This window comes from Saimiri boliviensis, chromosome 1 (genome assembly GCF_048565385.1).
Source record: "Saimiri boliviensis isolate mSaiBol1 chromosome 1, mSaiBol1.pri, whole genome shotgun sequence".
NCBI classification, from domain to species: Eukaryota; Metazoa; Chordata; class Mammalia; order Primates; family Cebidae; genus Saimiri; species Saimiri boliviensis.
The window spans coordinates 3,151,561-3,178,885 of NC_133449.1; the positions used below are offsets into that span (position 1 = coordinate 3,151,561).

General features: G+C 45.7%; 2 protein-coding genes and 1 pseudogene across 6 annotated transcripts in view; 1 reads left to right on the plus strand and 2 right to left on the minus strand.

Annotated features, from left to right (window-relative positions):
- EIPR1 (EARP complex and GARP complex interacting protein 1) overlaps window positions 1-5,405 on the minus strand; it is a 168,296-nt gene extending 162,891 nt beyond the window's left edge. The window contains exon 1 of one of the 3 annotated variants that reach the window (XM_010350084.3): window positions 5,202-5,405. In XM_010350084.3, the coding sequence (XP_010348386.1) occupies window positions 5,202-5,243 (42 nt within the window). In that variant the 5' untranslated portion in view covers window positions 5,244-5,405. The remainder of the gene's footprint in view (window positions 1-5,201) is intronic. The other 2 variants (XM_074393507.1, XM_003939428.4) reach the window with 2 other exon arrangements.
- Window positions 5,406-5,492: 87 nt separating this feature from the next.
- TRAPPC12 (trafficking protein particle complex subunit 12) overlaps window positions 5,493-27,325 on the plus strand; it is a 92,881-nt gene continuing 71,048 nt past the window's right edge. Inside the window, exons 1-4 of one of the 3 annotated variants that reach the window (XM_074393532.1) lie at window positions 5,493-5,534; window positions 5,932-7,064; window positions 15,736-16,813; window positions 26,004-26,120. In XM_074393532.1, the coding sequence (XP_074249633.1) occupies window positions 15,740-16,813; window positions 26,004-26,120 (1,191 nt within the window). In that variant the 5' untranslated portion in view covers window positions 5,493-5,534; window positions 5,932-7,064; window positions 15,736-15,739. The other 2 variants (XM_039462255.2, XM_039462259.2) reach the window with 2 other exon arrangements.
- Window positions 13,460-13,860, minus strand: LOC120360975 (small ribosomal subunit protein eS24-like; annotated as a pseudogene).

Below are 27,325 nucleotides of genomic sequence, written 5' to 3' on the forward strand. Positions count from 1 at the left end.
TTCAAAACAGCTAAAAGAGAACAATTTGAATGGTTCTTACATAAAGAAAAGACAAATATTTAAGGTGATGAATATCTCAATCATATGAATGTATTATCACATATACCCTGAAACTATATACATTTAATATGAATCAACTTAAAAAATAGTTTTAATAAAAAAAAAAAAAAAAGGCTGGGTGTGGTGGCTCAGGACTATAATTCCACAACTGTAAGAGGCCAAGGTGCAAAGACTGCTTGGGTCCAGGACTTCAAGACCAGCCTGGACAATATGATGAGACCCCATCTCATTGATTAATTGATTGATTGATTAGATACACAGAAGCAAATAAATGATAATAAAGAGCTGGGCCTGTAGTATCAGCTACTTGGGAGGCAGAAGCAGGAGGATGCCTTGAGCCCAGGAGTTCCAGGCTGCTGTGAGCCATGATAGCGCTACTGTACTCCAGCCTGGGTGACAGAGCAAGACCTTGTCTCAAAAAACTTTTTTAAAAAAGAGGCTGAGAGTGGTGGCTCATTCCTGTAATTCCAGCATTTGGGAAGCTCAGGCCAGCAGATCCCTTGAGGTCAAGAGTTAAAGATAAGCCTGGCCAACATGGCAAAATGCTGTTTCTACCAAAAATAGAAAAATTAACTGAGTGAGGTGGCATGCACCTGTAATCCCAGCTACTTGGGAGGCTGAGACAGGAGAATCACTTGGGCCCAGGAAGCAGAGGTTGCAGTAAGCTGAGATTGTGCCACTGCATTCCAACCTTGGTGACAGCAAAACCTTGTTTCAAAAGAAAAAAAAAAAAGTAAAGTAAAAGAAAAATTCAAAGCAGAACTCAAAGAAGACACTGCAAGACAACCCAAGACAACTAGATGGAAATGAAAACTCCCAGCTCACGAGAAGGAGAACTTCCGGCCCAGGAAGGAAGTCTGCGGTGGAAAGGACACAGAGACAGACAACCCTAATCACGGCAGGTGGCAGGGACAGAGTTGAGAGGGGTCCCTTCAGGGAATTTCAGGTCAAAAAAGAGATTTGACCTGAAATTCAAAATTAAATTCAAAACTGCAAAATATCCATAAAACAATAAAATCAAGAAGTGAATGTTCGGAAGAAAATCCACGTGTCTGAAATGCTTGTATCAATAAGCAGAATAAAAATAAATAATTTAAGCAACTGCAAATAAAAGACAGAAGACCAACAGAGAAGGTAATTAAGATAGAAAAATGCTGGCTACATGTAGTGGCTCATGCCTGCGATCCCAGCACTTTGGGAGGCTGAGGTGGAGGGACCATGAGGTCAGGAGATCGAGACCATCCTGGCCAACATGGTGAAACCCCCATCTCTACTAAAAAATACAAAACAGCTGGGCGTGGTGGGGTGCGCCTGTAGTGCCAGCTACTCAGGAGGCTGAGGCAGGAGAATCGCTTGAACCTGGGAGGCGGAGGTTCAGTGAGCCGAGACTGCACCACTGCACAACAGAACAAAACTCCATCTCAAAAAAAAAGATAGAAAAATGCTGAGAAAATAAATGGAAATTGTTTTTAATGTTTTGTATTAAAAATTTCAACTGATGAAATTTTTTAAAAAATGGGAAGAACCTAAAAGGCAAATCCTCAATTCTCAGAGACTTTGTTCCTCTACAGAAAGATCTCTGCAAGGCTGAGTCTTGGGTGGGTACATCCACGAGGGCTGGGATTTTGTCTGCTTCCTCCTATGCTGTGTTCCAGGCACATACAAAGTGCTTTATTGCATTATGAATAAATAAATACTTGTCCACTGAGTAAATGAATTTTCCAGAAAAATGTAAGTTATCAAAACTGATCAGAAAAGAAAGATAAGAAATCTGAGCAACTAGTTAGCACGGATTAGAAAGGCAATGCTGTAAGAGCCCCATGCCTTAGAAGCAGGCAATAGCAACACGACCTTCGGCGGTCTCCAACACAGAAACGGAAGGAAAATTCCCAAGTGCTTTTTATGCAGCCAGCCCAGCAGTGAAACAAAACTCGACCAAGAAAATATACAGATATTAATGGGAAAATTGTAAGTAAGCAACCAAATCCAGCAGAGTACTATTCCACAATCAAGTGGAATTCTTTCTAAGAATGCAAGGCTGGGCCAATATTTAAAAAGCTATTAAGGTAACTGACCAAAGAGATCAAAAGAGAAAAATCCTAAAACCAAATTATCACTTCCATGGATATAAAATAGCATTTGAAAATTTAATCTCTATCTTCCATTTCAAAACTCTTTCCTCACTTGGCAACAGGCAGACCCTTGAACGCGAGCCTGGTCCGTCTGTCCCTCAGCCTGATGGACACAAGCCACAGTCTCTTTACCCCTCTGACCTGACTACACTGATCTCAGGACTCCAGGAGAACCTCCCAGAACAGAAAGGAGGCACTCATATCCTTGTGTGGCTTACAACCTGCCCTGTTTGCTTACTAGTTTTGGTAACTCCAGGGAAAGGAGTCTTGAAACAAGCCCAGGTCATCACTGCCATCCACCTTCCAACCTTGAACATCCTTTCCGGTCTGGCCCAGCTCACTTGGCAGCAGTGGGCTCAAATGGGAGTTGACCGACAGAGCCCTCACTCTGCCCAAACCTGCAGGCCCTGCTGGCCGCTGGTCCATCTTAGTCACATGCCTGCCCCCAGACCTACACATGGGTAGAGCCACCGCTGGCTAGAGGTTCACTCTTCCCACCACTAGGCATATTTGCCACATGGCGATCTGACCCACACAACTAAAGAAGGTCTCTTAATGTCAAAAGTTTGAAGAAACATGATTGCAGGAGAGAAATCATACTATTTGTATACACTCTGAGATAGTCACAAAGAACTGCTGTTATGCTAACTGACAAGTGTTCATTAAACTCATATCGAGAAAACGGATTTCTACTAACCAGTAATCGAAAAGTGTGCAAAAGCATTTCAAATATCATTTGACATTTCATTCATTTCAAATGTAATTATAAAAAATTCAGAACAATTGCCATTAATTTGCTAAGCATTTTGCTATCTTAACGACCCTCTATGTTGGTCTGTCTGTTATTTGCAGTTGTAATACTTCCCTTTACCTTTCAAGCCTCATTGCCTTCATTCAATGCTCAATAATCAGATCTCTATCTTTTCATGTAAAGTGTTCTCCATGGGATTTGAATGTCACTGACAAGCAAAGAAAAACACTATCATTTTCAGTTCTTTTTTTGTTTACTGCAATAACGGTTCTTCAAACTCAAGAAAGTCTTGGTCCATGGAACTATCAATAAAATCCAAGTTGCAAAAGTCAGCTACCTCTTTTAAGATAAAGACGAAAATCCAGTAATATATTTGACTCCCTTAGGATAATCAACTTCATTCATTTTTCAAATCTCAGAAAATAACATTGCAGTTAACCTCAAAGATACAATACTGAGTTTTTTGAGAGATTTCTTAAGGAGATCAAGAAGTTATATTAAGTAGCACTGGCAAAGCATGCACCTCCAGGTAGTACAAGATTATGGAACCTTCAATCTACCCATGCGGTCTCTCCCGATGTATCCTTACGTATATCTAGTTAAGGAGGAAGCAGAACTTAGCAGGTAAAGGGCTTTGAGGTCAGTCTGGATTGAGAGCCTAGCCAGATCAGAATCCAAGGTCTGTCATTTACTAAGTGGCCCTGGACAGGTAACTATTCTCTCTGAGCCTGTTTCTTCATCTGTAAAACAGGAACAATAACGTCTACCGATAATGACTGCTGTGAGAATTAAACGGAATGTTTGTACAGTGCTAAGCGGAGTGTCTGACACACAGTCCAGAGCTCCATCACTGGTAGCTAAGCCGTCAGTCTCGTGAATGTGATATGGTTAAACCTTATAGCACAGTTTATTATGCACAGTTTATTACTTAGCTGCTGCCCTGTGTAAAATTTATTTGTAAGAATTTTGTCTTAGGCAGGGTGTTATAGCTCACAACTGTAATCCCAGCACCTTGGGAGGCTGAGATAGGCAGATCGCTTGAGCTCAGGAGTGCAAGACCAGCCTGGGCAACATGGCGAAACCCCGTTTCTACAAAGAAAAAAAAAAAAGAACTTTGTCTCATTATAACAATTAGAATAATACTTATTGAACACACTGTGTATCAATTAACTCCTTATCTTATGGGCAAGGAAACTGAGGCCCAAGGTCACATAGTTAATAAGTGCTAGAGTCAGGATGTAAAACTTAGATGTCTCGGTGGCATCTATTATTTTACTAACACTGCTGCCTCTCTGACTGTAACCGACTTAAAAGCAGACATCACTTATATTTTTAACACATATTGCTGCACAAAATTAGTATCAAGTACTTCATATAGCAGTGACCTGTGTTTCTATCTCTATATTTGTCCCTCAGTGCTTTAGGCAAAACACATTCTCAAAAGCTACTTGAATAGATGAAAAATAATATCCGGCTCTAACAGATCCTGCACAGTCATCTTCTCCACCTCATCTCATCTCCTGTCCCATTCCCCCGACTCCTTCCCTCTATCCACATCAGCTTTCTTGCTGTCCTGAACTGCCATGTGCATTGCTTATGCTCTGGGGGCTCATTCAGTTCATAGCCATTTGTTGAACACCTACTACGTGACAGCCATTGTGAACAGGCACTGGAAAATACAAGATAAAAAAACAGGCCACTAGTGCGAAAACAGTTAAATCCGAAGACAGTCTGTGGTTTACTTAATATTGGTGTACCAATGTTAATTTCTAGGCTTTGATAAATGTACCGTGGTTACGTGAAGTGTTAACATTAAGGGAAGCTGGGTGAAGGGTAAGGAAGAACTTTCTGTGTTATCTTTGCAACTCCTCCAAATACTTTAAACTGTTTCAAAATCAAACACTTTTTTAAAAAAAATAACATACAGTTCCTACCTTCAGGAACTCAAATTCTAGAGGAAAAGGTGGACGTGTAAACAAATGAGTCCACCAAAGTGAGTGATAACTTCCAGGTGAGAAGCCACGTTCAGGAGAGGATGCGAAGGGGAAGGAGGCAGGCTGGCTGTGCAAACCCTGTTATTCAGTACAACCGTTTAACCTCCTGAAGCCTCAGTTTGCTCCTCTGCAAAATGGGAACTGGGGGACGGACACGGGTCCTCGTAGGGCTGGTGAGAGATGTGCAAACCGAAGTCACCATGGCACTGCGCGTGCAGTCAGCAGACAGGCCGAGCAGCGCCTGCCACCCTCCAAGTGACCCACCTGGAACTCCAGCCCGTAGATCACTGGCGCATCGTCCTCCATGCTGCGGGGAAGCGACCCGACCCCGGCCACTCACACTCTAAGGCCCTAGCTACTACCGGCGCGTCCCAACCTCGCGGGCGTGTTCCCAGCGCCCATTCATTCCCTCCCCACAGCAAACAGCTCCAAACGGGAAGTCTTTCTGGCCCAGAACAGCTTCCGTAGTGGCCACTTCCTCCTTTTTCTGTTGCGTCATCAATCTGCTCCTCAATAGCGACCAATGGCAGCGGCGCTGGCTTGTGCGCATGTCCACTTAGGCTTACATCCGGGCTCTCAGCGCGCTGACTCCTGGAGGTGAGAGCCCCGCCAAGAGGAAATAGGGTGGTGGGCGGAAGCGGGCTGCGGCAGCCGGCTCTAGGTTCAGGTGGTCGGGAGCGTGGGGCGATGAGCTCTAGCCAGCCATCGCATCTAAGAATCTCTCACGCTGTAATTGGGTACCGCCATGTGTCATTTATACTGTACTTGGCATTCCCAAGCGTTGGGTCAACGCTTCACACACACTGCCCTAAGGAGTTTCATAAAACCTTATGAATAAGCTCTTCGGCTTCCATTTTGCAGATGAGACGCTGCAGTTGACTAACACAATCGCAGCGCGCTTTAGTCCATTGGGTAGCGCGCTTGAGCTGTCTGACTCCCTTAGGATCTGCCAAAGGTGCCCTAAGTCTGGGTCATACCTAATGCATTTCTGCAGGTGCCCAGCCCAGTGTGGCAGAAGAAGCACTACCAAGAATGGGGTTATCATGAAAGCCAGCGCCGCACCACTGGTAGTCCAGGACCAGCATATGCGTCCGAATGAGACTCGTATGGGAAGACCCTGGGGTTTCTAGAGGTCTCCAAAGACTGAAGATTTCTGATGGAGAGACTGCCCCTCTTGCGCATGCTGCTCAAAGTGCCTGTCCTGGCCTTCGGCCAGCAGAAATGGCATTACAAGGACTCAAAACTACATCATATCTGAACCACGCTGCTAGCCAGGTTCCACCGGGGTTCCCAGGACCACACACCTTTCCTCCATATCTGTGATTATTTAGCTTTTTCCTCTACCGTTTGTTGATCGTGACAGAAATGGTTGGGTCTGGTTTTGCTCAGTTGTACCTGGCACAGTGCATGTATGGAGTTAAGGCTGGATGAATATCTGAGTGGATGAGATTTTAAATTACATTAAAACTCAAGGAAGCAATGGCCTAGATGAGAATCCTATTCAGCCACTGTTTGGCTGACATTACCTTATAGAGCCAAGAGGGCCTTCATGCCTCGGGACTGAATCCACCCAGCTATCACTGATACTATCTTTATCATCGATTTTATTATACAAGTACTGCAGGTGCATGGTAAAAAACGTAGAAAATGCAGATAAACACAAAGACAAATCCCTAGAAACACTGATTTCTAGGATATGCTGGCCAAGTAGAATACCCTGAGCGTTTCGGCTTCACCCGCCCCATCTGCCACAGGATTGCCTATTGCCTCTCAGTGACAGAATCAGGCTAAATGCAGTGTAGTCTCTGTTCCCATTTCCAACTACAGGGACCGTTCCCCTCCACTACGGGCTCCTGGTTCTCTGGGCACGTTCACACCTTGGGCTCCTGGCCCTGCCCATAGCAGACGAGCCGGAAACGAACCCCACTTCCGGCCTGGGGTCGGGGCCAGCGGTTCCTGCACCGGGCATGCGCGGAAGTGGGAGCGCGGCGGCCCGGCATGCGCAGGCGCACAAGGCCGCCGGGTGCTGGCTCCGCTCCCTGATTCCTGGCTACTGTCACCTTCCTCCCGGACCCTGGTCACGGCCGCAGGTGACCCCTTCCCCCGGCCCCAGTGGGCGGGTGGCAGGTGAGGATCAGGGCCTCGGCTCAGCCCGGGGGCTCTTCTCTGGGACGGATGCTGTGGGCGTGGGGTCCGGGCGCGGGGTCGCCTCCCACCTGAGCGCGTCTGCGCTCCTCGGGCCTCGTGCCAGGCTCCGTGCCGCCGCGGCCCTCCTCTCCACGTCTGCAGAGGCTGGAAGCGTCTCCGCAGCCCGCGGCGGTTGCGGGGAGGGGAAGCTGCCTGCTGGCGAGCCCAGGCGTCCCCGAGACCCCCAACGCCAGGCTCGGTGCCAGCCTGGCCCCCCCAAGCCGCGTAACTTCTCAGGCTTAATTCAGCCTCCTGCGGAAAGAGGTTCCTGATGACCTGCCCTGCCAGACTCGGCGTTGTGAGGCTGCAATGCAGCGTGAAAGCGTTTCAGCCACTGTGTAAATGTCCACCGTTGCTGCCCAGTAAATATGTAGAGGATATTTACTGTGAAGATTCAACAGAAAGCGATAGCGCCAAAGACGTGCTTTAATGTGTCAATTTTTCACTCTTGACTACAAAAGACTGTAGTAGCCCCAAGGAAAAATTTTCTTGGATCTACGGTGTGTACCTTTTTATGGCTACTTGAAGACATGCTGTCTTTGGATTCAAACATTTTTCTTTTGGTAAATTCAGAAGATAGTGGTGGATAATGAGCCAGGCCCCTGTGTGGGATTGGGGTGGGAGAGGGAGAGGGAGAGGGAAAATGCAAATGAAATATTACAGTCACAGTGCCACTCATACAGTTATGTCTTGTGATTTCTAACTGGATCTTCACAGTGACTAAACTGTGCTGCCATTCTGCTTTCTCATTAAAATGATCATTGCTATGCTTGTATCTGTGCAGCTCTTCACACTTTAAAAGATGTCTGTGCATGGGCACCACTGTTGAATCCTCTTTATTCTGAGGTACCAATCTTATCTAAAAGATCAAGATTTTCAGGGGTTACTTCACTTTGGTCGTGAAGCTAAGACTCAGTGCAGTCATTGAGACCCTGCATTCAGAGCTCTTTCTGCCCATCCCTGCCTAGCAGCCTTGCAAAGAGAGCTGAGAGGTGACCAGCACAGAGAAAAGGTTATTGGCAGAAAACCCTTTGTGGGTAGCCTGTCTCCATCAGGTATCATCAGTGTGACCTTAGACAAATCACTTGGCCTTCTCTGCTGTATGATGGAGGTAGTAATAATACTTCATAAGTTTATGATGAGAAATAATACAGATAAAATGCTTGATCTGTAATGAGTGTTCATTACCTGGAGACTTCTATTAATACATGCTACCTAGATTTCCACTACACACCCTAGTGCCCCTATGGAAAGAAATTTTACGTGACTGCAATTTGGTAAAAGATTTGTATTCACAGAGCGTCTGTGTCCAGAAAATGAACCTGAGAAACCAAGTTTTAAATGTTATTAGGAGCTTTTAATTTCTCAAATACAGAATTACTTAAATTTAGTATTTTTAAAAAATTTAAACAATTAAGCAGTCTTGTGCAAAGCCCTCAGACAAGGAAAAAGTCAGATTTCTTTGCTGCACTGTGATGCAAAGCTTCTGTAAGCTTATGTAAGCATAAAATCGTATTTATGGTTTAATAAAACCAAAGTCAATGACGGGAGGGAGGAAAGACTTATGTACAAATCAAGAACAGATGCCCGTGTTTTTCCATTTTTAATTATGAAAGATAAAGACTACCTGTAACACGTGAGATTTAAAGAGCAAGTCAACCCAGTCTTCCATTACCAGCATAAGATGGAACCACTTCCCATTGCTGTGAAACTCACCTGTGTCCCTCCCAGTCAAATTCTCATGCCATCACCTTCCACCTCTCCTTAACTATAGTAGGCATATAGTGGGTATTACTATATCCTGGCTTTTCTTTTCAGTTTGACCAAATGTGTTTGTGTTCCTAATGCAAAAAAAAATGTGTTTGAATTCAACATTTTTGTTTAATTTACATTTGAATATACAGAATCATGCTGTTTATTTTTCTACTCATTCTTTGTGCAAAATTGTGTTTGTGAGATCCAAACATAATTGATGTGTTAGATGTGGAACAGTTCACTGATTTTCACCACTGTTTTTATATTTTCTGTTTTAGTATACCAGTCTACTTATTTACTTATTATTTTGTCTACAGGCGGTGTTTATTTCCACTTTTTCTTTTAGGGCTTTAGAAGAAAGGTATTTTGATTTGCTGTTTATAAAATTCAACATCATAGCTTATACCGCTCATGTACAGGAATTACTCCGTGGTATGTATGTAACAATGCAATTGCTAGGTCCTAGGTACTATGACCACATATTTGTTGTCTCAGCCAAGACTCCTTTAAGAGTGAAAGGAGACACGTAATGATTTTACGGAGGCCAGGCACAGTGGCTCACACCTGTAATCTCAGCACTTTGTGAAGCCAAGGCAGGAGAATCACTTGAGTCCAGAAGTTCAAGACCAGCCTGACCAACGTATTGAGGCCCCATCTCTATAAAAAATACAAAAACAGCTGAGTGTGGGGAAACACATCTGTAGTCCCAGCTGCTTGGGAGGCTGAGGCAGGAGGATGGATTGATCCCCGAAAGTTGAGGCTGCAGTAAGCCACCATCATGCCATTGCACTCCAGCTAGGGTGACAGAGCAAGACTATGTCTCAGAAAATAATAATACTGATAAAATAATAGTAATAACTTAGACCATGGGTGAAAAATTGAATTGTTCTGGGAAAAATCAAGATGCGTAGTTATCTAAGTGATAAGATCTGTGCTTTTTAAACTTTACTAGATAATACCCAGTTGTTTGTCAACATGTATGTTTAGATGTATACCCACTTCAGCTCTGTTTTTCATTTTTCTAATGGATTATTTAGTGTCCTGTTAATTTGCAGGAATTCGTTATATATTCTTGGTGTTAATTCTTGGTTACATTGTTTCATTTTTGGAGGTGTTTAATGATAGAACTTTCAATTTTAATATAGCAAATATGTCCATTTTCCCTTTATGGTTTGTACTTATTTATTATGCCTAGTTTAAGAGGCTTCTTTACCTTGAAAATATATTCTCTTATATTTTCTTTTGAAAGTTTTGACATTTTGCCTTTCACAGATAAGTTTTGTGTTTTTTTTGTTTTGTTTTGTTTTTGGTTTTTGGTTTTTGGTTTTTTTTTTTTCCCCACTGAGATGGAGGCTTGCTCTGTCACCCAGACTGGACTGTCATGGCAGGATCTCGGCTCACGGCAACCTCCATCTCCTGGGTCAAGCAATTCTCTTGCCTTGGCCTTCCGAGTAGCTGGGATTACAGGGGCTCACCACCACAATGGACTAATTTTTTTGTATCTTTAGTAGAGACAGGGTTTCACAATGATGGCCAGGCTGGTCTCAAACTCCTGACCTTGTGATCCACCCAACATGCTAGGATTGCAGGCATGAGCCACCATGCCCAGCCCACAGTTAAGTTTTTACTGTGCCTGAGATTGATACTGTATCTGAGGTGAGGCAAGGTTCCAGTTTATTTTTTCCCAGATGAATGATTTGTTTACACATCACTCAAGGAAAATCCACCGCTTCCCTTGATGTGTGCTACATATTCCCTTGTGATATTTTGGTCTTTAAGCCATAATTTTTTATGTATTTTAAATAAATAATCACACACAAGAATTTTTTTCTTTTCAGTTTTTATTGTAGCTTTTAGTTATTTTTCTTGTCTTAATCCTGCCTGAGGCCTCCAGTGTTCGGCAGCGTACAAATACTGAAGAGGCAGCTTTAACTTTTTTCTTTTTTCTTTTTTTTTTTTTTGAGACGGAGTTTCGCTCTTGTTACCCAGGCTGGAGTGCAATGGCGCAATCTCGGCTCACCGCAACCTCCGCCTCCTGGGTTCAGGCAATTCTCCTGCCTCAGCCTCCTGAGTAGCTGGGATTACAGGCACGTGCCACCATGCCCAGCTAATTTTTTGTATTTTTGGTAGAGACGGGGTTTCACCATGTAGACCAGGATGGTCTCGATCTCTTGACCTCGTGATCCACCCGCCTCGGCCTCCCAAAGTGCTGGGATTCCAGGCTTGAGCCACCGAGCCCGGCCCACTTTATCTTTTTTCTACTTTTAAAGAGAATGCTTTAAATGTGTCACCGTTAATTTGAGGTTTCCTCTAGGTTTAGTAGATACCCTTGATTGAATTAAGGGGGTTGCTTTCTGTTGCTAGTTTGCTGGCAGGTTTTACCTGGAGCAGATGCTGAATTTTACCCTATACTTTCTTGTGCCTCTGTTGAGATAGTCATGTACTTTTTATTAATCTGTCAGTGTGTTGAATTATGTAAATAGATTTCCTAACATTAAACCAGTAGCACATCTCTGGGATAACCTGAGTATGGTGTGAAAATAAATACATTGCCGATTCAGTTAGCTACTATTTTTTTGTTTTGTTTTGTTTTTGTTTTTGAGACGGAGTTTCGCTCTTCTTACCCAGGCTGGAGTGCAATGGCGAGATCTCAGCTCACCGCAACCTCCGCCTCCTGGGTTCAGGCAATTCTTCTGCCTCAACCTCCTGAGTAGCTGGGATTACAGGCACGTGCCACCATGCCCAGTTAATGTTTTGTGTTTTTAGTAGAGACGGGGTTTCACCACGTTGACCAGGATGGTCTCGATCTCTTGACCTTGTGATCCACCCACCTCAGCCTCCCAAAGTGCTGGGATTACAGGCTTGAGCCACCACGCTCGGCCCAGTTAGCTACTATTTCAAGATTTTTGCATGTGTGTTCATGAGTGGGATGATAGTTTCCCTTTTAGTATGGCCTTGTCAGATTTTGGTCTCACGGTTATATTAGCTTTATAAAGTGAATTGGGTCATGTGTCTTTTTTCTTCTCTGCAAGGATTTTTGTACAGTAGGAATTATCTGTAGGGAATCTTTGGTAGAATTCACTGGTAATCCATCTGGGCCCTCTTATTTTCTTTGTGGGAAGACTTAATTACTAGTTGTACTTTTTTATGGTTATAGAACTATCTGGTCATAGATACATGGTTATTACTAATGTCTGCTTTGCATTTGAACCTTACGTTGGAATAAGACTAGAGTCAGGAAACAGTTAAGTGAAGAAGCGATTTTGCTACAAATTATATGTTCCTTCTCAGGAAATCTTATGTATATAATTCATATAGATGTAGCTTTATAATATGTATGTCTTTCCATTCATAAAAGCATCATCTAAATCATGTTTTACATCATTTTTATGTGAGCATTTCTCTTGATTTTCTAGAGAAGTAAACTCTCAGATCCCCACTTACAAGCACTTTCTTGTATCTAGATTTTATTTGTGTCAAAGCAAAAGCGATCATCCCTGCCCTAGATTATTAGGGCTTTTTATTACTTTGGTATTTACTTAAGAATAAAATTTAGTTTTTCATTTTCTTCTCTTCTCAAAAGTGGTTCGCAGGTACTAATGGAAATTTTGGAGATTCCTTTTTAATTTACAATTTATAAAATTTTTAAGCTTTATGATTTAGAAGTGTTTTACCTTTTTATTATTTTGATGATGTTATTCTAGGCGATGTTCTTTGTTATCCTATCTGTAAAACAGATTTCCCTAAATCTTAGAGGTTTAAAGCAGCAGCATCTTCACAATAGTAAGATTTTTTTCTTAAAAATGTTTCTTCCCGAAGGAAATAAAATTTTTTTTTTTTTTTTTTTTTTTTTTTTTTTTTTGAGACAGAGTTTCGCTCTTGTTACCCAGGCTGGAGTGCAATGGCGCGATCTCGGCTCACCACAACCTCCGCCTCCTGGGTTCAGGCAATTCTCCTGCCTCAGCCTCCTAAGTAGCTGGGATTACAAGCACGCACCACCATGCCCAGCTATTTTTTTTGTATTTTTAGTAGAGACGGGGTTTCGCCATGTTGACCAAGATGGTCTCGATCTCTTGACCTTGTGATCCACCCGCCTCGGCCTCCCAAAGTGCTGGGATTACAGGCTTGAGCCACCGCGCCCGGCCGGAAATAAAATTTTTAAGATCTACGAGATTGAATCAGAGTTAGCTTTAGAACCTAGAATCTTATTAGGTCTGAGGGAAGATTAGAGGGAGGGAAAAGCCCCTTTCTCTCATCATTAGCTTATCTGGAAATAAACTCTTTTTTCTAAAATAAAATATGAAGACCACAGTAGTGCCTTCAAGTTCTGCTGGGAGATGCAGAGGGCACTGCCTCATGCTGCTGTTTGCCCCTGTGCCCAGCCTCCATCCTTGCCCGGATAGGACCCTAAGGAGCAGCCCTTCCATGCAAAGAGGCTTCCCCCTTTGGCGTTCTAGGGCAGTTTCTTCTTCTTTTTTTTTTTTTTTTTTCCCAAACAACCAGACACGCGAAAGTTTTTAGTTTATTAAGCTTCTCGTGAAAAACCCACAATGGCCATAGATCACATCATGGCAGCACCTTTACTCCTTTGTCTGTTTGCCAGCACCCACGCTGGCCTTCGCAGTCCACCTGACTTTCTTCGTTCTGTTCTTGCGTTCCTTTCGTTGCTTTCTTGAGGTCTTTTTCTTCTCATACAGGCCATGTCTTGCAAGTCTATGTTTGGGTTCATTTTTCTTTGCATAATACAGGGAATCATAAATCATGCCAAAGCCAGTTGTCTTGCTACCACCAAAATGAGTTCTGAATCCAGATACAAAGATGACATCGGTGTGGTCTTGTACATTTTGGCTAGTTTTTCCCGAATTTCTGTCTTAGGCACTGTTGCCTTCCCGGGGTCAAGGACGTCAATGGCCATTTGTTTCCTCTGAAGTAGTCGGTTGGTCATGAACTTTCTAGTGCGGACAGCTACTGTGTGGTTCATGATGGCGGCCTATCCTGAGACAGCCGTGGAGGAAGACTCTAGGGCAGTTTCTTCTTTGGGCTTCCGGTGAAACATTGCATGAAAAAAAGGCTTTTACTCCTTTTCATTGTGTTTTTGATTCATCTATAACTAATAACTATTGGATGAATGTGTAAGTAAGGGAGTTAATAACTGACCGGGCCGAACCAGAAACTTAAAAATGTATAGCTTGGATTATCTACTTTAACGTTTTGGGAAGGCTAACTGATGTGGAATATTGTGATGGAAGTGTTGACAGTCAGAAAAATCTAGAGATCAGACAAGTAGCATTTTTTTAAGTAAAAAAGGTACATGTTGTTTTATTCTGAAAAATATCCCTTATCTTTTATCATTGTCTCTTAGCTTGAATTTGTTAATTCCTTAACTTGAATTTGTTCATTATGAGAGTAAAACTACATAAAGGAAAAGTTTTTCAAGGAAAGGAACAAATACTTTTTTTACAGTTCTAGCTCTTTGTCTCATTCTGTGACCTCCCGCAGCCAGTGGCCCCTCAGCATGCCAGCCTCCGCGGTTCTGGTTGCCCACTCCCTAGCTGTGTGATTTCTGCTAACGCAGCCTCCCGAGGTCTGATCGGCAAAGCAAAGACAGTGATAGCAGCTATCTCAGAGGAGTGTTCTGAGAATCTCCTGTGTATACACAGCCAGGGGCGTAGTATGTGCCGATAAATGTTAGCTGGTTGTGTTGTCGGCTTCAGCCATCATTGCTCAGTGAGCATGCTTTTGTTTTCTTAGTGTTTAAGTTTTTCGTGTCATTCTCACTGTCTCAGAGTCCAGAGTTAAGCAGATAATATGAGGTGGGGGAATGGCATGGGGACGAGTGAAGAGACTTATAGGAGGACTATACAGACTATTATAGAGTCTTAGGAGGGCTTCATGAAAGAGGAGGGACGGCCGGGCATGGTGGCTCACGCCTGTAATCCAAGCACTTTGGAGGCCAAGGCAGGTGGATCACCTGAGGTCAGGAGTTCAAGACCAGCCTGACCAACATAGAGAAACCCCATCTTTATTAAAGAAATATATATATGTATATATATGTTTAAAAAAATAAAAATAAAAAATAAAAGAGGAGGGACTTCAGCTGAGTCTTAAAGCAGCGTTTATATGGCTGGAACCTCACACCTCTGGAATGGCTAAGGAGGTTTGGCAAGGACAGTAATTGGAACACTTGTGCACTGTTAGGAATGACTAGTACAGCCACTATGAAAAAGCTTTTTGGTCCCTAAAAAAGAATTAAAAATAGAATTACCATATTATCCAGCAGTCCCTTCTAGGTATATTCCCAAAATGATTGAAAGCAAGCTCTCAAAGGGATGTTTGCACACCCATGTTCATTGCAGCAGCATTCACAGTGGCTTAAAGGTGGGAGCAGCCCACGTGTTCATCAGCAGATGGCTGGGTCAGCAAAATGTAGTGTGCCTAGCGTGGCGTGTGATTCAGCCGTAAAAGGGAAGGAAAGTCTGCCCAAGCTGCAGCCTAAGTAGCCCTTGAGGATTTCATGCTGAGTAAAATCAGCCAGTCACAAGAAGGCAATATCGGTGATTCCACTTATTTTGTAGTGGCGGGGGGGAGGGGGTGTTTAATGGGGATGGCATTTTAGTTTTGCAAGTTGAAAAGAGTTCTGGAGATAAGTTGCACGTAGTAGTTGCAAGTACATGTAGATGTACTTGACACTACTGAACTTAAGGTGGTACGTTGTATGGGTGTTTCACCGTAATCAAAAGCACATGGATTAAGAAGCTGGAGAAATGGAGTCTGAGCCATTGCAGGCCGTAAGCAAGAGGCATGTTCGGTTGAGGACACGATCACGCTCAGGGGCCTTCTGTGTCTTTGCTTTCAGGGGCATGGAGGACGCTGGCGGCGGCCAAGAGACCCCGGCCCCGGAGGCCGCGCACCTCCCTCCGCTCGCGCCTGCGGAGGAGCAGGGGTTGCTCTTCCAGGAGGAGACCATCGATCTCGGCGGAGATGAGTTTGCATCCGAAGAGAACGAGAGCGCGTCGGAAGACTCGAGTCCCCTCGCGGACAAGCTGAACGAACACATGATGGAGAGCGTCCTCATCTCCGACTCCCCCAACAACAGCGAGGGCGACGCGGGTGACCTGGGCCGGGTGCGTGAGGAAGCCGAGCCCCCAGGGGAAGGCGACCCAGGCCCGGAGCCCGCGGGCACCCCAAGTCCCACCGGCGAGGCCGATGGCGGCTGTGCGCCCGGGGACGCCCCGGAGGACGAGGCCGCGACCCCCGGCAGTGGTGGGGCCCCGAGGCAGGACACGGCCCGCGAGACCCCGAGCAGCGAAGCCGAAGCCGCGCGCCCCGAGGAGACGCTGCCCGCCGCGGACCCGGTCCCGGTGTGCACCATCTTCAGCCAGCGCGCTCCCCCCGGCCCCGGGGACGGCTTCGAGCCGCAGATGGTGAAGTCGCCCAGCTTCGGCGGCGCCAGCGAGGCCCCCGCCCGGACGCCCCCCCAGGCCGTGCAGCCCAGCCCCAGCCTCAGCACGTTCTTCGGAGACGCGGCCGCCAGCCACTCCTTGGCCTCAGACTTCTTCGATTCCTTCACCACCTCCGCCTTCGTCTCCGTTAGCAACCCCCGCGCGGGCTCCCCGGCCCCTGCCAGCCCGCCTCCCCTCGCTGTGCCCGGGACAGAGGGGCGTCCGGAACCCGTGGCCACGCCAGGGCCCCAGGCCGCTGCGCCCCAGGCATCGCCGGAGCCGTTCGCGCACATCCAGGCCGTGTTTGCGGGGAGTGACGACCCCTTCGCCACCGCCCTGAGCATGAGCGAGATGGACCGGAGGAACGACGCCTGGCTCCCCAGCGAGGCCACGCGCGGAGTCCTGCGGGCTGTGGCCGCCCAGCAGCGCGGCGCCGTGTTCGTGGACAAGGAGAAGCTCACCATGCCGGGGCTCAGGTTCGACAACATCCAGGTGAGCCTGGGTCTGCTGCCTTCGCAGCGCGGCCTCCCCTCTGCCCGGTCTGTGAGATGCTCGCGGTGCCCTTCACAGGAGAGACGCCCTTGTTTTCAGTAGTTCCTAAAGGCAAGCTGTGTTACTCTGCCCTGGGGTAATTAGGATCTGTTGGTTTCCTCAACAGAATCTATTTAATGAGCTACTTTCAGAGATGTAGAAATAAACACCAGCAAAGCGACTTTCCACCATAACTCTCTTTGTTAGTTCTCTATGCCCTGTAATTCATTTGTGACATTTGAACTCCCGTAAGTGATAAATCCATTTCTTTTTTAAAAAATACAGAAAAACATTACTCCTGTTACATAGAACGTGCTTGATGTAGAATTTGTATAACTTAAATAAGAAGAATATGCGTGACCCAAAAAGTAACAAATCACAGAAATATGTAAATGATATGCTAAATGATAATTAGCATAACATTTCCATTCTCACCACTAATGAAAGACAGTTGACGCAGGATTTTTTCAGTGCTGCTTTGCCAGCCGGAGAGACGTCCGCAACTGGTGATACCTCTCGGCCCAGGAGCCGCACCTGGCTCAGCTTTGGCCTATCCGGTGGCCACGTGACTGTGCTCTCAACTCCAGGTGGGAGGGTTGTGCGAGCAAACCAGCTGGGGGTCCGGGGCTCCAATGGCCAGCACAGGAGTGGGCTCCACACCGGGCTTGCAGCCGGACCAGACATGTGGCAAGTGACTCCCTCGGTGGACTCCTGCGTCCAGGCGAGGGGAACACCATGACTCCCAAACAGATGCCCGCGACCCCGAAGCCCCATGGGGGTTTTTCCAGGACTGACGGCGTATTAACAGCTCTCAGCGGGCGCGTTAACAGCCCTCTCAGCCCCGTTGCCCCTTTCGGCCACCACTGCTTCCGCTGAGTGGGGCAGGCAAAGCGGGTGGGGGTGGAGGTTACAGTATTACTGCAGTCCTCGTACCTGCATTCTGCAGTGACCTGGGTTCTTGTCCTGTCTCCAAGAAGAATGAGATTATGTTGATAACCAGAGTGTGAGGAGGGCGGGCAAGAATTTCATTAAGCACAAAACGGCTCTCAGCGGAGAGGCGGGGTGAGGGTGGTTCCCCACCAGAAGTCAGGTGGTCTTTCCCCCAGTGTGGCTGGGGCAGGGGCTTATGTGAACTCAGAATGGAGGCGTGCATGCTGATTGTGAGTTTGGAAAAAAAAAAAAAGGCTAAACAAAGTCACCCCTCAAAGGTGGACACAACAGTGTAAAAAACCAATTGGGGAAGGGTAGGTGCGTGTGACATAGGTGAAGAGGGGCTAATCGATCAGAGGAAAGTGCGCCAAATGGGACGGGAGGCTCCCAGGCCCTTCCGTGGATTTATCGAGGACTTGTAGCTATGCTTTAAACTGTCCTCAGCCTGATGGGTTTCACCGGGATCTCCCCTGTCTGCCTAGGATTTGTCGCCTCCTGTAGCAATCACAGTCAAGTAATTTCCATTTCCATCTATCAACAGCGATTTACTGTTTGTGGAAGTGTGGGAAAATAGCCTCGCTAAGGCATCCCCCATGGGACCGAAAATCGGTGCAAATACATTTAAGTAAATTTTAAAATGCACGTCAAAATGTGCATATCCTTTGACCCAGAAATTCCACTCTTAGGAATGTATTGCGAGGAAATAATCACACTGGTATACATATACCAGCTGTTGAGATGTCTCTCAGAGTGGTTCATCACTGCAAAGCACCTGAAGTAATCCAAAAGCCTGTTCTTAGGAGGCTTGAATACATTTGACTCATCTCATCTTCCAAAGGAATATTTATGTACTTTTTTAAAATGATGCCAGAGTTTTGGGGAGGAAGGCATGATCAGGTGGAACATAGAGGAGTTTAAGGCAATGAAACTATTCTATGTGAAACTTTAATGCTGGGTACGTGTCCTTATTTATTTTACCATACCCATGGAATGCACCACACCAAGAGTCTACCCTGTTGCTGGGCTGGAGTGCAATGGTGCGATTCTGCCTCACTGCAACCTCCGCCTCCCAGGGTCAAGCAGTTCTTCTGCCTCGGCCTCCCAAGCAGCTGGGATTACAGGCGCCCACCACCACACCCGGCTAATATTTTGTATTTTTAGTAGAGACAGGGTCTCACTATTTTGGTCAGGCTGGTCTCAAACTCCTGATCTCGTGATCTGCCCACCTCAGCCTCCCAAAATGCAGGGATTACAGGTGTGAACCACTGTGCCCAGCCCTCAAAATCCATTTTCTAGTAAATTATGTTATAAATCATAGGTGAGTTTTTAGAATAAACCACAAAGGACTATCTAGGTGGAACTTGTTATATAGAGATAATGTTGTATATTCTGTCTCACACATACACACACTTCTTCTCTCTCCTATTATTAGTAATTTAGCAAAATAAGAATGTTAGGAAAGCATATTCAAGTACAGTCTTTTGTGTGAACATATTTTTGTTTCTCTTGCTTAAAAATACTTTCTGGGTTTTTTGATAAATGTGCATTTAGCTCTATTAAGAAATACAACAATTTCCAAAATGGGTACATTATTTCACATTTCCATCAGCAGCGTATGAGAGAGCATTCCAGTTATTTTATATCTGCAGCATAGTCAACTTTTTCGATTTTTGCATTTCCCTGATGACTGAGTTATACAACCTACTTGATATATAGGATCTGATGTATTAATCCTTTAATATATAGGCTACTTGTATATGTTTATTAAGTATCTCTTCAAATGTTTTCTCCATCTTTCAAACTTTGGATATTTGTCTTATTGTTACTGTATTTTAAGAGTTCTGTAAGTATTCTGGTTGGAAGTGAGCTATATTACACAACAGATGTGTTGCAAATATTTTTTACTATTCCATGCCTTGTTTTTGCATTTTGTAGGTGTCTTTTGAAGGGCAGAAATTTTCATTTTGGGGTGCAGGTGTGCTAGCTACAGATTCTCACATCGTTTATTAGTTTCAAAATTATTACAAATTATTACATCTTTTTTTCTCTTTTTTTGAAGACAGAGTATTGCTCTGTTACCTAGGCTGGAGTGCCAGTGGCACTCCTACTTCTGGAATCTCAGCTCACTGCAACCTCCGCCTCCCAGGTTTAAGCAATTCTCATGCCTCAGCCTCCAAAGTAGCTGGGACTACAGGCATGCACCACCACACCCAGCTTATTTATTTATTTATTTATTTATTGAGACAGAGTCTCATTTTGTCACCCAGGCTGGAGTGCAGTGGCGCGATCTCGGTTCACTGAAACCTCCACCTCCTGGGTTCAAGCAATTCTCCTGCATCAGCCTCCTGAGTAGCTGGGACTACAGACATGTGCCACCACGCCTGGCTAATTTTTTGTATTTTTAGTAGAGGCGGGGTTTCACTGTGTTAGCCAGGATGGTCTTAATCTTCTGACCTCGTAATCTGACCGCCTCAGCCTTCCAAAGTGCTGGGATTACAGGTATGAACCACTGAGCTTGGCCCCCCGCTTTTTTTTTTTTTTTTTGACATGGAGTCTTGCTCTGTTACTCAGGCTGGAGTACAGTGACACAATCTCAGCTCACTGCAACCTCTGCCTCCCAAGCTCAAGCAATTCCCCTGCCTCAGCCTCCTAAGTAGCTGGGATTATAGGTGTGCACTACCACACCCGGCTAATTTTTATATTAACAGTAGACACAAGGTTTTGCCATGTTGGTCATGCTGGTCTTGAACTCCTTACCTCTAGTGAGCCGCTCGCCTCTAATTCCCACAGTGCTGTAATTACAGGAGTAAGCCACCGTGCCTGGCCAGTTTTTGTATTTTTGGTAGAGACGGGGATTCACCATGTTGGCCAAGATGGTCTTGAACTCATGGCCTCAAGTGATCTGCCCACCTTGACCTTCCAAAGTGCTGGGATTACAGGCATGAGCCATCATTCCTCGCCTTGTCTTCATTTTTAAAGTTTATTTTTGCCAAATACACAACATGTTTATAGTATCTAGAATTCTAGGTTGATAGGCTTTTTTATTTCTTTTTAGACCTTGTAAGATGCCATCCCACTGTCAATTTTGACTTGCATAGTTTCTGACAGGAAGTCTGTAGTAATTCTTATCCTTGCTCTTCTGTACCTAATGGGTACATTTGTTCTCTGGGTGGTTTTAAGGTTTATCCCTGGCTTTTCAGCAGCTTGGTTCCCGTGTACCTTCACACGGGATTTATGTTTATCTCGCTTGGGATTCATTGGCCTTCTTGGATCTGTGAGTTTATCATTTTTGTCAATTTGGGGAAATTTTGGGTCATTATTTCCTCAGGTTTTTTTTGTTGTTTTTCTCTCTCTCCTACTTCTGGAAACCCCAGGTACATACTGCTTGATATTGCCAAAGAAGTGACTGAGTGTCTGTTTGTGTTGTTGTCTTTACTTTTCAGTCTTTTCCTCTTTGTGGTTAAGTTTAGAATTTCTGTTGCTGTCCTTAAGTTCACTTATCTTTTCTTCTGACTTTTTAGTTTGCAGCTAATCCTTTTCAGTGACTTTTTCATGTTTTTTATCACTGGAATTTTTACTTGGTTCTTTTTTGTATCATTTTTCTTTTCTTATCATTTTCAAGCTCTACTTTAAACTCTCGAGAACATTTATAATCGACACCTTAAAGTTCTTTTCTGAGCCAGGTGTAGTGGCATATGCCCGCAGTCCAGCTACTCAGGAGGCCGGGGCAGGAATCCCTGCATCCCAGGAGTTGGAGGCTAGCCTGGGCAACGTAGGTCTCTTAAAAAGAGAGAGAGAAAGAAAACAAGAAGTTCTTATCTGAAAGTTTCATTATCTATGTAATATGTGGACCTGTGTTTATGTAATTTTTCTCTTACTCATGGGACACATGTTTTGTATGTCTTTTTATTAAAGGGTGGACATTTATTAAAGGGTGGACACCTTTTATTAAAGGGTGGACATTGTGGATGTCATGTTGCTGTGTGTCTAGCTTTTTTATCTTCCTTTGAAAAGACTTGCCCTTTATTCTGATAGCAAGTGATTTATTTACAGATTTAGTTTCATGTTTGTTTTTACTTTTTAGAGTGCCTTTAGAGTAGTAGCATCTACTCTTGAGTGGCCTTTCTGAAGTCTCTACTGAATGCCTCTCTGTTCAGTGAGAGCATTCTGCCAGGGCAGACCCACACTCAGCACCCTCAGCCCTGCGTGAGCTCTGGCTGGCCAGCTCCCAGCGCCCTGCCTTCCCAGTCCGTCAGAGCTGCACCCTGTGCGCATACAGCTGCTTAGTGATCGGCAGGGAACCCAGGGGCTCACACAAACCCTTTCTCTGCTTAGCTCCCTCCTTTCCAGGTCTTTGGATATGAGAATTATCCAGTTTGTAAGCAGGTTCCAAAGCCATTTTCTAGTAAATTATGTTATAAATTGTAGCAGGGTTTTTATAATAAACCACAAAGGACTACATAGACGGAATTTATTATATAGAGAAAGCGTATATTCTTTCTCACACATACACTCTTGCACTTTCTCACCTGTCGTTGTTAGTAATTTAGTAAAATAAGGATGTTAGGAAAGCGTATGTGAGTACAGTCTAAACCTCCTTGACTTCCCAAACCCTGCTTGGGAGTCTCCTCCTGCACAGTGGTCCAAACAGTGCCATTGGGTTCAAGGGCTCAACTCATGTTTTCCTTTTGTCAGTCACAGTCCTGTCCTGTGTCTGAAGATGGTTGTTAGATTTATTCTGAGCAGTGCTGCAGGTGTTAACATCAAGATGTTGAGTCTAGTCCCGCTTAGCCCGAAATGGACAGAGCAGACCTTCCTGCTGCTTCTCATTCGTCCGTCGGTTGCAGATATTGGGGCTGTTTCTACCTTTTAGCTAATGTGAGGAGTGCTGCTGTGAACACTCACACACAGGTGTCGGTGTCTGCGTGTCCTCAGTTACTTGGGATGTGTAGCTGGGTGTGGAACTGCTGGGTTCCATGGCAACTCCGTTTAACATGCTGGGGAACCACCAGACTGTTTTCTAAAATGGCTATTCCATTTCAAATTCCCACCAATGATGCGATGCGTGAGGGTGCCAGTTTCTCCACTTCTTTGAGTTCAGGTTTGTGTTTCGGTTACTTGTCGTAGCTTTTTGTCCAGGTGGTTTCGTGTTTCCCTGGAGCAGAGGGTAGGGCCTCCAAGAATGGACAGCCGCATTTCTGCATTGGCGATGTGGTAGGAAATTCTGTGCCGGGTGCAGGGGCCGCTGCCTTGCAGAACGCTATTCCATGAGCATTTGTGTCTTTAGGTTTCCCAGACGGTAAGGCCCAGACACTCTGAGTCGCTGCTCTGGTTTCTGTCTTGTCTTTCACCATCAAAATCAAGAAGGGACTACTGAGACTACTCATGGCAGGAAGGGCAGCCAGGCCCCCGTCCGCCTGCCAGCTGTGAGAACCAGCCACTTGCTCCTCCATAAACATACCTGACCCAGAGAATGGGGTGGCGATCTTCATCGCCAGATCACGAAGAGTCCCAGATTGTGATGTGTTCACGTATCTCCTTCGCATTCCCTGAACCTTGCCCTGGATAAAGTCAACCCTCACTGAACAGCTCGCTGTGTGAAGGAATCGTTGGTTCTAGCTAAGTTCCATCCCCAGGGCAGTAGCACAGCTCTGGAAACCCCAAGGAAGCCCCTCACCTCCCCCAGTGACAGCTGGAGCCTCCATCTCCCTAGCCCTCGCCGCCTTCCACTAGCCACACAGCAAGGGCGAGGTTTGTGGTAAGACGCTTGTCACAGCCTTGGCCCTGTCTCGGTGGGATGGTTGATAGTCATGCGTGTGCTAGTGTCTCAGGAACTTCCTGCCGTAACTGAAATGTTAACTAACAGAATTTTCAGGAGGAGAGATTTTTGCGGCGTGGTCTCATTAGTTCAGCCTGTGGCGGGATGGAGGGGTTGAATTGACCTGCCCCTCCTGCGATTTGATTTTGCTCTTTACCCAGCTCGCTGCCCCTCTGGCTGAGATAATGCCCTTTGTCTGAGATGAGTTGCATTTTTGCAGAGCTCTATAGAGCCCTTTGTCTGCACTCTTTCATTTTGCCCTTTAATTATTGCTGCTAGATCAGTTAGCTGATTTTGTGGATCTGATATTTGAAGTACTTCACCTTACACTCTGAAAGCAGAAATTATAAACTGCTGCCCCTAGGTCTTTGCCTCAATGTAAGAAAATGTGATGTCCGCCTCTGCAAGCACCAGGCTTAGCACCCAGGGGAGAGACAGACCTGTGACCCGGAGCCACCCAGTCCCTCCCGCCACAGGCTGTTGATCTCTCCCGGTAGAAAGCACGCAGCAGAGCAGGAGAAGCAACGTCAGCAGCTTTTCTGTGGCTCTTGCTCTCATGGTCTAGATATTGTTCTTCTTTTAAGTGTCACCATTTTAAAAGATAGCAAAAGATTGAAATAACCTTGCTTCTTAGGAAAAACTATTTCTCTGCTTTTTCTTCCCCCCAGAAAAAGGGTGGGAGAACAATAGGAAGAGCGCTGAGCTGGTGGTGAAGTCCAGGCGGGGGCTGCAGGCTTCTCTGCATGCTGTCACTGTGTGCTCCCGGGGGTCGCCTTTGTGCGGGAGGCAGCTTTGTGCTGAGATGGAGAGATCTTGGCTTTACTGCCCCCCTCCCCCGCCCGCATCTTGGGGTTGTCCTAGTTCAAGTCTTTCTTCTGCTCACCGGAGACACTGCAGGGCCTTTGTGCAGTGTCCCTGGCAGCAGCTGCTGACAGGTCACATGTCAGGTGATGCCCAGAGCACATGTCAGGGAAGGTCCCGCCAGCTCCGGGCGGCTCACTGTCTCTGGCATTTCAGGGACCTCAGCGCAGCTGCCCTTTCCCCCTGGGCTGCTCTATCCCCGCTGCTGTCCCCACATCAGGCATTTCAGGAACCTCAGCACTGCTGCCCCCCTCCAGGTGCCTTTCCTCAGTCAGCAGCACCCCCAGACCTCAGCACTGCTGCCCCCCAGGTGCCTTTCCTCAGTCAGCAGCACCCCTAGAAGGGAGAGGGAGAGTGCAGGGCTGTGTCCTGGTCCCAGCTCTGTGTGGAGGCCTCTCCTGCCGCCCGTGGAGAGCATTGCCTTTACTTACCCTGGGCTCTCCCTCGGCCTGCGACGCAGACACCAAAACTGCACTGAGGCCCGCGGACCAGGACGGTTTTCTCCTCGCTGTTGGGATGAGGAGTTTGTCCCCATACGACAGCCTTGGTAACTTCCAGCCCTTCCCTGGGGTCCCCGAGCTGTGCCGACCTCTGAGGCTCATGAAGGCCAGCTCACCCTCCCACTGGCAGCCTGGCTTCCTGTGAGCTACGAGATTGCTCCCGGCCCAGTGCGGGTCCTCGGCACATCCCTGCTGTCCCCAGGCCACACAAGAGGACCTCTTCTGCCTCCCCTTGCCCTCTGTGGCTTCCCTTTAAAGTAAGTAGCATGCTTCAGGTTCCACTTTCAATGTTCTTCAGCGCCGTCTAAAGATCAGTGTATCAGAGGAGTCAGGTCAGGGGACAGAAACGGTCCCATGCAGAGGTGACTGGATTCTTCCCCGGCTTGCAGCAGGAAGTGCGCCTACTGGCTCCTGGAGCAGGGCCTGGCTCAGCGAGGCCGTCAGGGACCTGCTGCTAAAGGGGGTCTCGGTTCTCCTTTGGCTTGGCCGGTGACCTCAGCGCTGAAGAGAGGGCGGCTGGAGATGTCACTTCTTTAGCCCTAGCCCTCACGGCTTTCCTGGAGGTCCAGGCAAGCATGGGGACATTGAAGGGATTTGGGAAGACGATTCAGGCCTGCCTGCACCAGCACAAGCCCGGCCACTGCGTGGTGCAGCCCCTGGTCAGCAGTGCCACCTTCACACTCCTGGGCTCCCCGGGCCCCTCCCCTCAGGCCTCTGCTGGCGTGGCTTTGCTTCTCGCTGCAGGCCTGGTACAGGTGTGGGAGTTACCATTTCCTCTTCAAAATAAAGAGCATGCTTTCTGATCGGTGGTTAAAGAAATAATTTTAAAAATAAAAAGAATAAAGAGCAATTCTAAAAGTACACATTTTATTGACAATTGTGGTAATTTAGCTTCTGGTTAATTGAAGTTTTACGGTAACCATGACTTTTACCTGCATAAGCCAGTGGAGAAAAAAGAAATTTTGTTTTGTTATGGGTTCTGGTTAGCTGAGTTTCATTGACATTTTATTGTCTTGACATATTTTTCTTATATTCTTCCCAGGGAGATGCAGTTAAAGACTTGATGCTTCGCTTTCTGGGAGAAAAGGCTGCAGCAAAGAGACAAGTCCTGAATGCCAGCTCAGTGGAACCGTCTTTTGTTGGATTGAAACAGCTAATCGTGAGTAACAATGTGTTTGATTTCAGTGTTGTTTTCTGTTAAGTCCTGTCTGCCTTCATAATATTTTCTCTAGAAGTTAATTATTTTGAATATTATTCAGAGTTCTTGCACCCAAGCAGAACTCTGTTGGAGTAGATGCCAGTCTCGTGCACCAGAAAGCATCATATTAACACATGGATACTTTTAAGCCCGGTCAGTTAAAAAGACATTATTGGAAATGATCGAATTACTCAAAGCAGCATACACTTTGATGGAGTGTGCTTCTTCAGATAAAATGGAGATAAATGATTTATGTTCATTTGTAAAATATATTGCATTTTCTGCATTTTTTTGTAGAAAGTTTATTATTGAATGGGTGGATTTCTGAACATTTTTAAGCTTTGTCATGAATTCTGTAAGTAGGTTTTTAAAACTCATTAATACTGGATCACCACTGCTGTACAGGTTGATTTGTTTCCAATGAATTTTTAATCTTAAAGGCAGCTATAATCATGTTGGATAGCTTTTCTAGATTAAGGAGAAGATACTGGAAGTTTGTGGTCTTTTTCCTTCGGGAATCCTAAGGTAGCCATTGGGTAAATCCTCTGAAACGAGAGCCCCATCTCACCGAATCTCCCCTCCCGTTAGGAGGTGTGGAATTGCCCCGCCAGCACATCCAGACGGCCGCCAAGAGTGGACTTAGCAAAGCCATGCTCCCAGGCCGCATGCTGTCAGTGGGCGTGCTTTCTTGAAGAGGTTTGGAAAGTGAGGCCCTTCGTTTTGGGAGTAAGTCCCAGCGGCTGTCTGAAACTCATATTGAGATGCAGCGCTCACCCTGACCGTTCCAGCGGCACGTGGTCTAGACTCACTCTTGGTTTGGGTGAACAGTCTGGAGGACGTTTATTCACTTTCTAACCTTCGAAAGAGAGTACGGAATTTCCTACTTCACTTATTTTTCCAATAGTTCTCTATCTTGTTTCTCTCAATCGTTACTGATTCTTCTGCACCAGGCTTCAGATTTCACCTATTTTAAGCAAATTTTAGTTCCTAAAGATATAATAGTTGACAGGTTTAGAAATTTCTTGAGGATTAAATTTTGTAGCCCATTGAAATGACAGGCGAGGGTTAGCCTCATTAGCCTGTGAACTAAAACAAAAAATGAAAATGTTTTCAAGTTTATTTTGGAGAGCACCTGGCTCAGTCTCAGCTCAGAGGTGACTGTCTTT